At 35.9% G+C, this 14432-nt stretch overlaps 1 protein-coding gene across 1 annotated transcript; it reads left to right on the forward strand.

The window, feature by feature from the left end:
- Window positions 1-559: 559 nt before the first annotated feature.
- On the forward strand, window positions 560-14276 carry LOC120341775 (uncharacterized). The gene is made up of 4 exons (XM_078114131.1): window positions 560-1866; window positions 4826-5094; window positions 6179-6192; window positions 8309-14276. Exons 1-4 carry the CDS (start codon window positions 709-711, stop codon window positions 10090-10092), a joined length of 3225 nt encoding a protein of 1074 aa, XP_077970257.1. The 5' UTR covers window positions 560-708; the 3' UTR covers window positions 10093-14276.
- Window positions 14277-14432: the final 156 nt, after the last annotated feature.

A 14432-nucleotide genomic window follows, 5' to 3' on the forward strand; every position in this document is an offset into this window, starting at 1 on the left:
TCGAAACGCATAATTTTGTAATCCCTTGGTCTTATTTAGAAGTAATTATTTTATTTACAGACTTTTGCATTTACGCGCCATAATTTTGTTGGCACTACCAACATTAAACTGAATAAAATGGTTCAGAAATACATCGTACATGTAATCATATAGGGCAGAATACATTGGTGAGAAACAAAAATCAAATTAGCAAAATTCGAGGGCCGTGCTGATCTGTACGAGACTTTCTGTGACGCATACCCAGACATCTGGCGTTTTCACGCATCGAGCTCAAGAGAATGAAGATTCTCACACCCAACACTTACTAGCTGGGTGTAATTAGGATGTTATATCATACCTTCCCCAGAGGTATAAATGAAGTGAAGTTTTCGTTATTGCCAACAATATAAAGCAAATACACCTACGGTACTCAAAATGTCCATATGTTGGACATACAGCCCCACTGATTACTTTGTTAAACTGTAATTTTTCTTTGCGACCTGAATTTATTTTATAAAACATTAATAATACGATTTCACTGTTCGTTCCACTTCGTGTGTTTAGTGGAAATTATGTTTTTTAAACGTCTTGTCTGTTTTTCAGGTGTTATACCATTTTTATTTGTGTTCATTGTTAACATTTTAAGCTTGGAAGAGAGAGACAAAACTAGACTTTTTATAAACTACAAATTTTAACAATAAATTTGAAAAAGTTTAATGTCGTAAAAACATGGATATTGACAATAGAGAAAGTGCATCTTGTTCCAGTAGAATGGATAACAAGGTTTATATGAAAGTAAAACCTTTTACTTGCGAAATATGCGGGAAAGATGTTGCATGCTCAAATACTATGAAATTCCACATGCAAATACATAGCGGGGAAAAACCCTATGGTTGTGAAATATGTGGAAAAGATTTTGCAAATTCGAATTCTTTGAAATACCACATGCGAACCCATACTGAAGAGAAACCTTGTGCTTGTAAAATATGTGGAGATGATTTTGCATGTTCAGATACTCTGAAATACCACATGCAAATACATAGCAGGGAAAAACCTCATGTTTATGAAATATGTGGGAAAGAATTCACCATGACAAGTGATTTGAAAAAGCATATACGAACTCATATTGGAGAAAAACCGTATGTTTGTAATATATGTGGGAAAGATTTTACCTGGACGAGTGATTTGAAAAACCACATACGAAGACATACTGGAGAAAAACCTCATGCTTGTGAAATATGTTTGAAAGATTTTGCCAGGACAAGTGATTTGAAAAAGCACATGCGAACTCATACTGGAGAAAAACCTCATGCTTGTAAAATATGTGGGAAAGATTTTGCTCGGAGAAACACTTTGGAATACCACTTGCTAACACATACTGGAGAAAAGCCTCATGCCTGTGAAATATGTGGGAAAGGTTTTGCCCAAGAAAGGGGTTTGAAATACCATACGCTAACACATACTGGAGAAAAGCCTCATGCTTGTGAATTATGTGGGAAAGGTTTTTCAATGCTTGGTCTATTGAAGAGGCACATGCGAAGCCATACTGGAAAAAAACCTTATGCCTGTGAAATATGTAGGAAAGACTTCCCAAATACGAGTAATTTGAAGCTGCACATGCGAACGCATACTGGAGAAAGACCTCATCCTTGTCAAATATGTGGAAAAGATTTTGTCCAAAAAAGTGGTTTGACAATACACATGCGAATCCATACTGGAGAGAAACCTTATACTTGTGAATTATGTGGGAAAGATTTTCGAATTGCGAGTAATTTGAAAAGGCATATGCGAATCCATACTGAAGTAAAGCCTTCATGCTTGGGAAATATGTCAGAAATATTTTGCACAACGAAGAGCTTTGGAAAGACACATGTGGACACACACCAGTGAAAAACCTTGATCTTGCAAACTATGTGCGGAAATTTTAAAACTGCACATGTAAATCCACTTGTACTTGTTAAAACCTTATGATTTTAGAATGTATTTGAAATTCCAGATTCGAGAATATTTTTTTACATTGTATTCCAAATAGTCAAGTATTCGGTTATGTCCATCCCTGTTTGTAAGAGAATACAAATTGTATATTTTATACATAGCAGATATGACACAAAATCACACTACGTATGTGTGCTATGTATTTGCAGAAATCTACTCAAAATGTAGGCTACATTCGTTGTTGTTTTAGTTTTCCACATGTCGACCGATTGTATTTATTTAATATCAAAAAGGCAAATCGTGAAATCTGGTAATCTCAAGTAAAATTTTAAATGAGTGATGCAATTAACTGCAAAAGATTTCAAACTTAGTTGCCAGATATTGACAGTAGAAAAAGTACATTGTGTTTCAATACTTTATAAGTCCAAATAATTTGAATCACCACATGCAAACACATAATGGAAAAAAAACCTATGTTTGCAAAATATGTGGGAAACGTTTTGGAAGATAAACCAATCATCTGTTCAGCATTCTGTTCGATTTTTATTTATTTAATTATTTTTCACTTATACATAAAAAAAAACGGTGCTCCAGAAGTATGTGTACCAATATTGAGGGAACTAATTTTGTTCGCCTACTTTACATCATGTTGTGTAATAGGACGGAAGCCTATGGGCAGGGGGTATATTCACTTGGCTAACACAAACAGACCCCCAACTCTTAATAGAACTAAAACAAGGAAAATCTGAATAAAAGTATGACCCAACCCTAACATGGTACACATACTACGGGAGAACTGAAAAAACACAGTTTAGGCCAGTAATGTTTTATTCCATTGAAACAATGATTCTGTCTTTATTAGAAAAGGAATAATAATATAACTAAAATATAAATAATACCGAGTACAATTGATATGGAAGAACTTCAGGATTGTGAAATATGTGAGAAATATTTTACAAAGCCAAGCAGTGTTCACTACTAGCGCACTTTTTTGCAAAAGTGCGAAACACTTTCGCAACTATTTTTAGGGACTGCGAAATAACATGCAAGGTTATGACGGAAATATTTTGCATCTGGCTGTTTGTTTGCAAAACAACGATTCGCTAAAGTTAATTGATCGAATACAGGGGAAGTATTTATTTATCATCTCACTGGCGAACATCGAGGTTTTGACGGAATTGTACGATCATGTTGTCTTTCTTAAATAATAATTTTTACAATGTTTGTTTATTTTACTTTTGTGTCTTTATTATGATATGTCGGGTTTTCATTTATTTCGAATTTTAAATTGTCCGAAATACTCTAACAAGTGTATCAAGAAGGAAGTTTAAGACACATGATGTGTTATGGGCGTCGTAACCCCCGTTTTTTTTTTTTAATTAGATTGTTCTGTCATTTGATTGTTTACTGTCATCTAACGTATAACTCTCTCGACCAAATCTTTTCTGTTTTGTATGGCATCGCCTTGGCGTAATTTATGGTCGACTGGATTTTAATTGTGTTTTAGGTTGGTTTCTAAACTTTACAAACTTGGGAAGCAATTACTATTTAAAATTCGCCTAATGTTGATTTAGGTTGCACGGAATCACGAATCTAATTTTATTGAAATTCAAAAACACAAATAAGAGTTTTTCATTTCATGCACAACTAACCGATGCTACATGTGAAATTTGTGCACATGAACAATTGATTATCGCGACTGGATGTCTGATATCTGAGAATGCGTACTTCTCTTTCAACATTAATTCCCATGATATCAGCATTTCATGCAGTCGAATAAAAATTATATACCAAATGGATTGGTATTTCGAGACACTCTCAAAATTATTTGGGAACCACTATCATATCATTCGTTTATATTTATGTTTTTTTCAAGAATCACCCTCGTTGTATTTCGTGTACCTTCGCAAAAGAAAACTCCTTGGTGTCATCGTTCCTATTAGTGTAATTGTAATATATGGAAACGTCGCAAGTGGCCTTGTGATGCTAATATTTCATACTAGGTCAGCAGCATTACAATGAGTGCTATTTATGAATGCTGAAAGTACATGGCATTCCTAAACATTTTGCCAATATATGATGTTTTTTGCCTGATTTAAACTAACTCGCACGCAAACCAAGGCACGTCGACATTTGAAAATTACTAAGTTCTGAGATAGTATACTATAAATGTAAATAAAAAATTAGGTTAAGATAGCTCATGAAAAGGGGAAGTATCTTCAAAGTGATCATCTCTTAAATGGGGAGAGGAGGGACTAATTCCATGCATATTCTTTCGGACGAGGAAGCGTGTTATACTAAAGCGATATCAGTGACGGGATGTTATTTTGCACATGCTTTTTACAAATGACCCCTTTCCCCAGCTATGGCCGGTAGTAACTAATATTGATTCCTGCATTTAACAATCATTGTCTGTTAGATGGAAGGAGTAACACAAATGTACAACGCTTTGCTGTTCACGCGAAGGAGTACGCTTCGCAACTGACATGGGTGACCAAAGTTTTGCTCGCGACAGGTGTGCTTAGCAGGTGTCATTTCGGTACGGATGAATTCCCTTGTTTTATACAAGGATTTAAACGAAACATTTCGTTAACGGAAAGACTCCTCTTTTTAATTCCTAATATTAACAGAAGGAGCGTTTTTTCGAGTATCTATGAGTTAAACAAAAGCTAGGGCACCAAACTTGTTAAAATCGGTAAAAGCACTTTCGCACTCATAATTTCCTTAGAGTTAACACTGAAGCCAAGTATTTTAAGATACCACATGTGAATGCACACTGGTGAAAAACTATATGCTTGTGAAATATGTGGAAAAAGTTATATCTGCACAACTCATTTGAAAAGGCACATGCGAACGCATACTTTAACTCAAATATGTAGAAAATATTTTGCCAGGACAGGGGAATTGAAAAATCACATGCGCACTCATACTGGAGAAAAACCTCATTCCTGTAAAATATGTGGAAAAGATTTTTCAAGATCAGATAATAACTCATACTGGTGAAAATCCTATTTCATGTGAAATTTGCGGAAAATATTTTGCCAGGACACTTCGTTTGAAAACGCACATGCGAACGCATACTGGAGAAAAACCTTATACTTGTAAAATATGTTTAAAAGATTTTGCAAGATCAGGTAGCCTGAAATCCCACATGCAAACTCATACTAGTGAAAAACCATAATGTGGGAAAAATTTTGCAAGATCACAAGCGATCTCATACTTGTGAAAAACCCAATTCATGTGAAATTTGTGCAAAAGATTTTTCATGGCCAAGTGATTTAATAAATAACATGCGAACACACGCTGGAGAAAAACCTCTTTTTTTTAAAGTATGTGGAAAAGATTTCACATGGCTAAGTAATTTGAAAAATCACGGGCTTCAACACATTGGAGAAAAAGCTCATGTTTTGCAAGAATGGATTTCTTGAAAAGACACAAGCCTACCCATACTGCTAAGAAAACATCATGATAATATACCGGTAATAAGTTTGGAAGTTTTGTAATGATCAATGCATATGTGATATCTTATTGAAAAAAAAACTCATTGTTTGTATAAAAAACTTATTGGCCTACTTTGAATACATACAATTCCATACTGAAGAAGAACCCCATGCTTGGGAACAATGTGAAAAAAATTTGCAATAATTTGTTACTTGAATTGGTTTCAAAAACAAGCAAGCTCACTCCTGAAGACCAATGTTATACCATCTTCCAGCCGTTGCCCCATGCCTATTTTGCATGTCCCAATTCAACCCCCCTGTCAACCATAAACCCCAAAGGTATCACTCAAAGTTTGCTTAAATTGTTTACTATAAATCTATTCGCTAGAGGTCGCTGTTAAATTTTTCCAAGTAGGCTTTCAATGCTTTTATTATCGTAGAACCAGTCGAGTAAGTCAAATCGTTATCTAAGTACAGAGGATTTGTTTCACTCCTTCGCTTCAACAAACGCTGTCGATCTCTCTTTATAGCTCATGAATGATTTATTATTGTTATGCGTGTTTATTATTATTGAACAGAGACTATAACATTTTCTCAGACACAGTAATTTGTTTGTTTCGCATAAGGCGACTTAGACAAAAATGTGCCTGTGTTAAATATCGTAACCTACCAAGCGGTAAATTGTATGATTATGTTTTGTGTGAACTTTATTCCATGGCCTATGTAGCTCAAGAAATAAGTATTGCGTGCGTGTTTATTATTATGAAACAAATATTATAACATTTTCCCAGGCGTAGTAAATTTGTTTGTTTCTCATTACTCAGTGACTTAGCCGAAAGTGAGTTCGTGTTGTATCATAACCTATTTAGCCGAAAATATTGTACTAAATAGCATTTATTTTGACGTGTAAACTTGGTATATTACGCATCTGACCCACGTAGCCGAAAACACGTTTGCATCCAACCTAATAGCGAAAATGTTCGCTCAGCACGAAATATTTTATCTCCGATAACGGCTGCCGTGAGTGATTCGCAACACAACAAAAAAATTCCAATTGACTCGTGACAAGTATGATCTGGTACTGAATAACAGCGCAACACAGATGTTGTATTTGATTTGGGACAAGTATGATACTGTACAGATTTGATACACAATAACAAAGCGGCTGGTGTCAAGTAAAATATATTTCAATGTACAGTAAAACGAAACAATAACAATATAAAAAAACACCGATACCAACAAACCAAATTACATACACTGAGCAGAAAACTTCAGAAAAAAATAAAGAAAAAAACACTATTCACAGAATATAACACTAACTCTCTAACGCTAATGTTGTAGTTTAGTATGCCAATCAGCAAAGCAAGATTTGTTTGAAAGTACACAAAGGTGTACATCACACTCGGCGCATTTCATTCTGCTTCGTGAAACATGTGGTTTTTCTTCAGAACGTCTTGATGCCAGCTGACTTTTTTTCGAACACACTGGGCACACACCCTGTCTTCCATCAAACGATGGAAGGTGGCGCCCACCGTTTTGCAGTCTTAGAATGGTGCCTGACCCAGACACTCGCCAAGAAGACCTGCGGTCCCCAATCAGGGCGTGCCACTTCAATAATGTAAGAAAATACGCGCCGATACCATACTTTAGAACGTCTCGTCAAATTATAATATTGTCGCATTTGGTCTGAAAGATCCACACCCCCCATGTGAGAGTTGTGATCTCTGAGTTCAGGGGAGCATGGAATTTCCGAAGTCTGTGATGTAGAACAACCTCCTTTTCGCTCGACGGTTTTTGAACCAGAATAGTCGCTGGTATCTTCAGGGCTATGGATGGTTGTCAGAAAATAAACGGCCCTGTTATCGACCCATGACTCGAGTCCCCAGCCAATCGGTCGCACCTCTCTGCAAACTTTGAATTGATTTTATTACAAGTTCCTTCGGAAAGTTTCGGGAAAGATTTTAACTTATATTAAGTATTTTTGTGATCTTACGAATATGTCATCTCCCTTAGAAATATTGCAATATCTGTGATTAAATCCCAGAGAATTCAATTTAATACTATTAAAATACACATGAGGTATATTGGTATATCTAAAATACATTTATATCATCTTGGAAAAATTCTTTCCGAAGCAGTCGTCGCAATTATGCCACTCTATATTTTTATTTAATGGTGATTTTTTCCAACACAGAATAATGTTTCTGTGACGTAAAGTAATCAATCCATAACCATTACAGACATATTTAAAATGTGGTTGCGTCAAAAATATAAGATCATTAGTCATTACCACCATGGCAGTCTCCGGAAATAAAAATGTGTGGTAAAGTGCTTCTTTTGATTCTTGCATTGCTTATTTGAAAAATCTGAACTGTTCTTGAAACACTGACTCCGATCGCTCTGCTGCCATTTCATAAAATTTTGGGATGTGTAGCATGATTATTCACCTTTTAACTTTTATTTGAATTATGGGTAAGAACCAAGTGTGAGCTTTCTGATACTCTGTTGCGTTACTTGTACATCAGTATTTCCTGCAGTTATTGCTGGTTGTCCATGAATTTGTATTAGTAGATCAATTGTTCGTTTTCTTTTCATTCAAAAATCTATTGGAACTGCATGTATATATATTCGAGTGTGGAACTTTTTCGTACCTCACAAAAACCTCTGCAGTTATTTGATAATTATTTTAAATTTTTGTTGTCTTAGATATGCCTACACATTGTTGTTCTGGTTTTCCACATGTTGACAAATTTGACTGACAGCACAACTTTGTCAAACCATTGTCACTCTGTGTTACAATTTTAAGCGCCTGAACATATTTCAGTTGATGAAATCATGATTCAATATTACTGTTCGTTAGGCTTTGTGTTGTTGATGTAAATTGTGCATTTTAAATCTTATATCTTGTCTGATTCCAGGTAGTCTGATAGAACTGATATTTCAATAATATTGAGGAGACAGGTTTGAAACAATGAGTGATGTCGTAACTACAAAGGACTTTCCAACGAATATTGACTTCTTCTCATGTTCCAACACAAAAAATATGGAAATTAATAAGAAAGAAAAACCTCATGCTTGCGATATATGTGGCAAAAAAATTACTAAGTCAAGTTTGAAATACCACATGCGAACACATACTGGAGGAAAACCTCATTCTTGTAAAATATGTGGCAAAAAATTTACTGCGCCAAGTACTTTAAAATACCACATACGAATCCATACTGGAGAAAAACCTCATGCTTGTGAAATATGTGGGAAAGATTTTGCCTGTTTAAATTATAAAAAAATACACATGCGAACCCATACTGAAGAAACACATGCATGTGAAACATGTGGAAAAAATTATGCACGGTCAAGTACTTTAAAAATGCACATGCGAACCCATACTGGAAAAACTCATGCTTGTGAAATATGTGGAAAAAATTTTACAAGTTTTAATGGCTTGCAAAGACACATTCGAACTCATACTGGAGAAAAATCCTGTGCTTGTGAAATATGTGGAAAATTTTTTGCAAGGCTAGGTACTTTAAAATACCACATGCGAATTCATACCGGAGAAAAACCACATGTCTGTAAAGTATGTGGAAAAGAGTTCTCGAGGCCTGATACTTTCAAATACCACATGCAAATTCACATAGGTGAAAATCTACATGTTTGTGAAATATGTGGAAAAGGTTTCGCCTGGCCAAACAGTTTGAAGTACCACATACAAACCCATATTGGAGTAAAACCATATGCTTGTGAAATATGTGGGAAAAATTTTGCCAGAACAAGTGATTTGAAAAAGCACATGCGAACCCATACTGGAGAAAAGCCTCATGCTTGTGAAATATGTGGGAATGATTTTTCAAGGCTTGATGCTTTAAAATCCCACATGCGAACACATAACGAAAAAAAAGGTAAAATATCTTGTGAAAAATGTGGGAAAAATTTTGCCAGTACAGATAGTTTAAAAAAGCATATTATTAGATATACTAGAGAAAAACCTTATGCTTGTGAAATATGTGGAAAAGATTTTGCACGGCGAAGTAATTTGAAAGAGCACATGCAAACACATACTGGAGAAAAACCTCATGGTTGTGAAATTTGTGGGAAAAAATTTGCCAGGAAAAGGGATTTGGAAAAGCACATGCAAACTCATACTGGAGAAAAGCTTCATGCTTGTGAAATATGTGGGAGAGACTTTGCCCGTAAATGTTATTTAAAATACCATACTCTAACGCATACTGGAGAAAAACCTCATGCTTGTAAAATATGTGGGAAAGGTTTTGCAATACTTAGTAAATTGAAAATGCACATGCGAACGCATACTGGGGAAAAACCTTATGCTTGTGAAATATGTGGGAAAGATTTCCCAAATACAAGTAACTTGAAAATGCACATGCGAACGCATACTGGGGAAAAACCTCATGTTTGTGAAATATGTAAGAAAGATTTTGCTTGTAAAAGTGGTTTGAAAACACACATGCGAAGCCATACTGGAGAAAAACCTTATACTTGTGAAATATGTGGGAAAGATTTCTCAATCAGAGGTAATTTAAAAATGCATATGCAAAGGCATACTGGAGAAAAACCCCATGCTTGTAAAATATGTGGGAAAGATTTTGTCTGTAGAAGTGATCTGGTAATGCACGTGCGAATTCATACTGAAAAAAAGCCTTATGCTTGTGAAATATGTGAGAAAGATTTTGCACAGCGAAAGTCTTTGAAAAGCCACATGCAAACACATATCAGTTAAAAACCTTGAGCTTGCAAAAAAACCTCATGATTGTGAAATATGTAGAAAAGATCTTGAAAGGCCACATTTAAACTAGTGCTGGAGGAAAACCTTGCACTCATGAAGTCTGGAAAATTAATTACATATGAAACCATACTTAAAAACACCTTACACTTGGTATAAATATTGAAAAAAAAATTTCCAATCGGATCTCATACAAGAAAAACACTTTATAATCGGAAAATGGAGAGGAATTGGAGTATTCTTGCGAGTGATTTCGCAAAACCAAGGATTCTGAAATACAACACATGAACTGCATACTGGAACAAATATTTGAAAGATGTGAAAAAGGTTTATCGGCCTGTTCATAATTTTATCTGTTCAGAGCATCAAATGGTAGATAGTTTTTAGGACCGTACTATTTTTTTATTAGATTTTCTTCAACAATATATGTCTGTGAAGGCTGTAGTATTCATTTAACGCCTTCACTTTTTTGTTCTTTTACCATACTGTAGATCAGGGGTCTCAAACTCGTGGCCCGTGGGCCAATGATAGTCTGTGGCCCCCGCCTTGGTATTAAAGTTTAATGTTAGTGCGGACGGCAAGTCACTTAGCTCAGTTAGCAATGGCGTTTCCCAAACTGTGTTCCGCGGAACACTAATGTTTCGCGACCATTTTCCGAGTGTTACGTGGAAAAGAAAATCAAAAATACATCTAAATTGAGAATCATGAAGTTGTTGCCCAACTGACCGTTTAAAATCGCCTCATCGTCGGCCTAAAGTGGACTAACTAAGTCAGGGTAGTGGCATTTTCGTTTACCGTCGGTTTTTACAGTACTTCTTTTGGTTTTGTTAAAGACACACAAGTAAGTCTTAAGAATAAAGGCAAAATGTCAACCGTTCTTCCTCCATCTCTACCTGGTTTTACTTGGAAATGCTGAAAATTTGTCGCGCATTTGCAACTCATTAGGAACCGCTACATTGCACCGTTTTTCAATTTAACCCTTTGATTTTTTGGTGTTCCGCGAGAAGATATAAAAAGTGTAAGTGTTTCGTGGCAAAGGGAAACTCTCACGTAGGGCAAAACAAAGAATTTTATCATCTATCCCCTGAAGGAAGTATGCGGTACGGTAACCTACCAGTATCATACCTGTGGGCCTGATATTGGATCGCGGGACCGCCTCAAATAATTTGATAACAGTGTTTCATGATTTTTGACGTCACAGTCACTAACGCTTAGATTTATTTTCATACATTGTAACCATGTTTCCCATGTGGCGAAACACCACTGTTCATTGACTAAATGCTTGATTGAAACATCAGCGCAACAGTTATTACAAGATGGAATTTTATAATTTCGCACATTCCTAAACGTGTCGTTGGAAGTGAAGTTTCAGTAAATAGAAAGGTTGGTGATGAGCAATGTTCCCTCTAATTTTTTATAGTATGTGTGCGCAAAAATTTTGGTGTGTGCGCACTTTTTGGAAATGACTAATATTTGTGCAAAAACCAATGAAGAAATTTTGGCGTTCTAACCAGGTAATGGGTGGGCCTAACCTGGTGGGTGGTAATGGGTGGGACGAACTTTCTCAACCTGCCAACCAAGAACATTGTTACATTACATCGAAATACGTCTGTGCGCAGTAAATCTATGCGTGTGCGCTGCCTCTGAAAGCTTTGTGCGCGTGCACACCTTAGATGGAACACTGGTGATGAGCACAGACAATTTCAAAAAACTGGGAAATGCAATATTCATTTGTTGAGCATGGGAGCATCCAGACGTGTTTTATCTGCACAGTTAAAGTTGCAGTGCACAAGGAATACAGTACAATTTAAATGAGTTGCTAAGTTTTTATTGTGGAAAGCCTGATGCGGCCCGGACTCATCCAGACTCTGCCCCAGCGGCTCCCGAGTAAATTGAGTTTGGAACCCCTGCTGTAGATAGTTTATATATGCGCCCTATTGAACAGTCAAAGCATTGGCAAAACAAATATCATTTGTTTTTAAAAGTTTTCTATTAACCTCAATACTTTTGCCTCAAAGGTATAAAGCAATGAAACTCCCCAATATCTGGCATATTAGATTGTTTATTGTTGTGAAAGTGTTTTTGCGTATACGGTAATTCTCTTGCTCTGTCGTATGACGCTCTTACATTGACATTATTGTGTCATATTTTCAATTATTACTTTATTTATTATTCATTCCGTATATATTGCTTCACTTGCACTGCACATTTATCTGAGTTTTCTTATATCTATCTAAACCAGTGGTTCTTAACCTTTGTGAGCCTGCCGAACCCCTGCGCTATTCTGCAAGCTCTCGCCGAACCCCATCGTACTGAACGGTTGAAATTAGAAGCCAAACCGTAACGTTATAAAGCGGAAGCTAATTCTTGCAAGGTTGTAGAATATGAACATTGTGATGAAACCTTAGATATCAATAACCATGTGGGAATAACCATTGTTTTGTCACAATGGCGTTGGCGGCAGAAAGAGCAGATGGTTTTTGTTGTATAAGTTATGCGGGTGAACAGGCGAAAACTGATAAAAAATAACTTTGAAAATCCGAAAGATGATAATATACTCCATAAACGTTGGTAGTTCAAGCAATTTGTTCTCAAACTTTAAACTGCGCTGAAATGCGAATAAAATCGTTTGCCAATTGTTTTATTTTACAGAAATAGAGATAGGATTAATTCGGCGCCATATCGAGGTTGTCCTGAATGGATCATAATAATTTCGGATAAAGCTCTGCGATAAACTATTCCTTGTCGCAAATTTATCACCTAGTGAAATTCAAACACGCTCTGATTTTGCATTCATTCATGTACAATTACTGCCTATCTTCGATTTATCCGTAAAATTGAGTTAAATTTTATTAGTACGGTAGAATATGAATAAGGGTAACACCAATTAATTGTTTCATTCAATTGTTCAAGTCATTAGTAATCATGAACTATAGTTATTTTTGCATAATTAGTATGCAGGGTGATAAAAAAGTCTCATAATATGCAACTGTTTCAGAGCATCTTTGTCGCACCTCTGGAACAGCTCCACCTAACCCCAGGGGTTTGACTGGGTTTGATCGAACCCAGTTTAAGAACCACTGATCTAAACAGTGCACCAATACACAATTGCACTCTTGATATTTCTGACTACTTTGTTGTATATTGAGGCAACAGAATAGCTGAGTATTTCGCCAGTATTCCAAAGACTGTTAAATAGTCATTTAGCGAGAAGGATGGTCTTTTCTATACTGTCGGTCGACTTCAAACCCCGCTACGTTAGATATGATCTACATGTATAGTCTTGTGATTTTCATTTGTACAGTGTTCAACAAATTTTATATTGTATCCCAGAAACAGATATTACGAATTTCATTTTTTGTTTGATCATATTTAAACCAAAATAGACACTACGTAAATACTAAACAAGACTTAATGCAGAGTTGCCAATTTGAGACTTTCAAATGTGAGAAACCAAGTAAAAAAACAATAAGTTCACTACCCATTCTTTACACTATCAAAATTAGATTTTTTGGAAATAAAGCCTTAATAAAACTTTGTGGGCTTCATGTACTTTATTGTTGGGTATTTGTAATTGATTCATTTTAGTGGTTCAATAGTTCGTTTTCTTATTATTCAGACATCTATGGAATTGGTACTGCATTTGTATATACCCAAAAGACGCTTAAGTTAATACACTTTCTTAACTGTTTGGCGAGTGTCATCAACCTGATTTCACGATCCTTGAGTGAAAGTTTTTGAATCATAATACATTTGAATGTATCCGGTCGAGTAGTCTGTTATTTCTGGGGATTTGGAAAACAGACTGTATTCATGTTTATTCTTGCAACAGTCATGCCCACAGCCTATCATCCAATTATCAGTCTGAGTTGGGTTTGGGAGTTAGTTAACTGGTTCATATGAATGTACTTATTTTGGGATCTGTTACATGGCGAAGAGTCCAGTAATCTTCGTCCTCTACTCATACTTGCTTTTTATATTTATACGCAAGAAAGCCTCAATCAATCCCTCTCCTGCCAAAATTGGAATAGCGGGCCAGCGACCTTTTAGCAACCCCACTCTATGGTGAAGTTGTGTCCAGCAATCCTTGCGTACATAATTATTTCTCAACAGGATTCAAACCAGCGACCCTGCTCAAGATAATCAGAGGTGCTATGGCATGGTATTCCTAATCTCCGGCACGATGCACCATCAGTGAGTTTAATATAAAGTATTATTAGAATTTATCATATATACGACTACGTTTTTCACCAAACTGTTCGCGTGTCATTTTTGAGCCTAAGGACACACGTGTTGTACGCCCCTAAAGTAGCTGACCGGTCCAGTAATTCCTCTCA

Source organism: Styela clava, chromosome 1 (assembly GCF_964204865.1).
Source record: "Styela clava chromosome 1, kaStyClav1.hap1.2, whole genome shotgun sequence".
Classification (NCBI taxonomy): domain Eukaryota; kingdom Metazoa; phylum Chordata; class Ascidiacea; order Stolidobranchia; family Styelidae; genus Styela; species Styela clava.

Coding starts and splice junctions, on each gene's coding strand:
- LOC120341775 (XM_078114131.1), top strand. CDS start 709: ATGGATATTGACAATAGAGAAAGTGCATCTTGTTCCAGTAGAATGGAT. Junction 1,867..4,825: donor CACATGTGGACACACACCAG/TGAAAAACCTTG, acceptor GGGAATTGAAAA/ATCACATGCGCACTCATACT.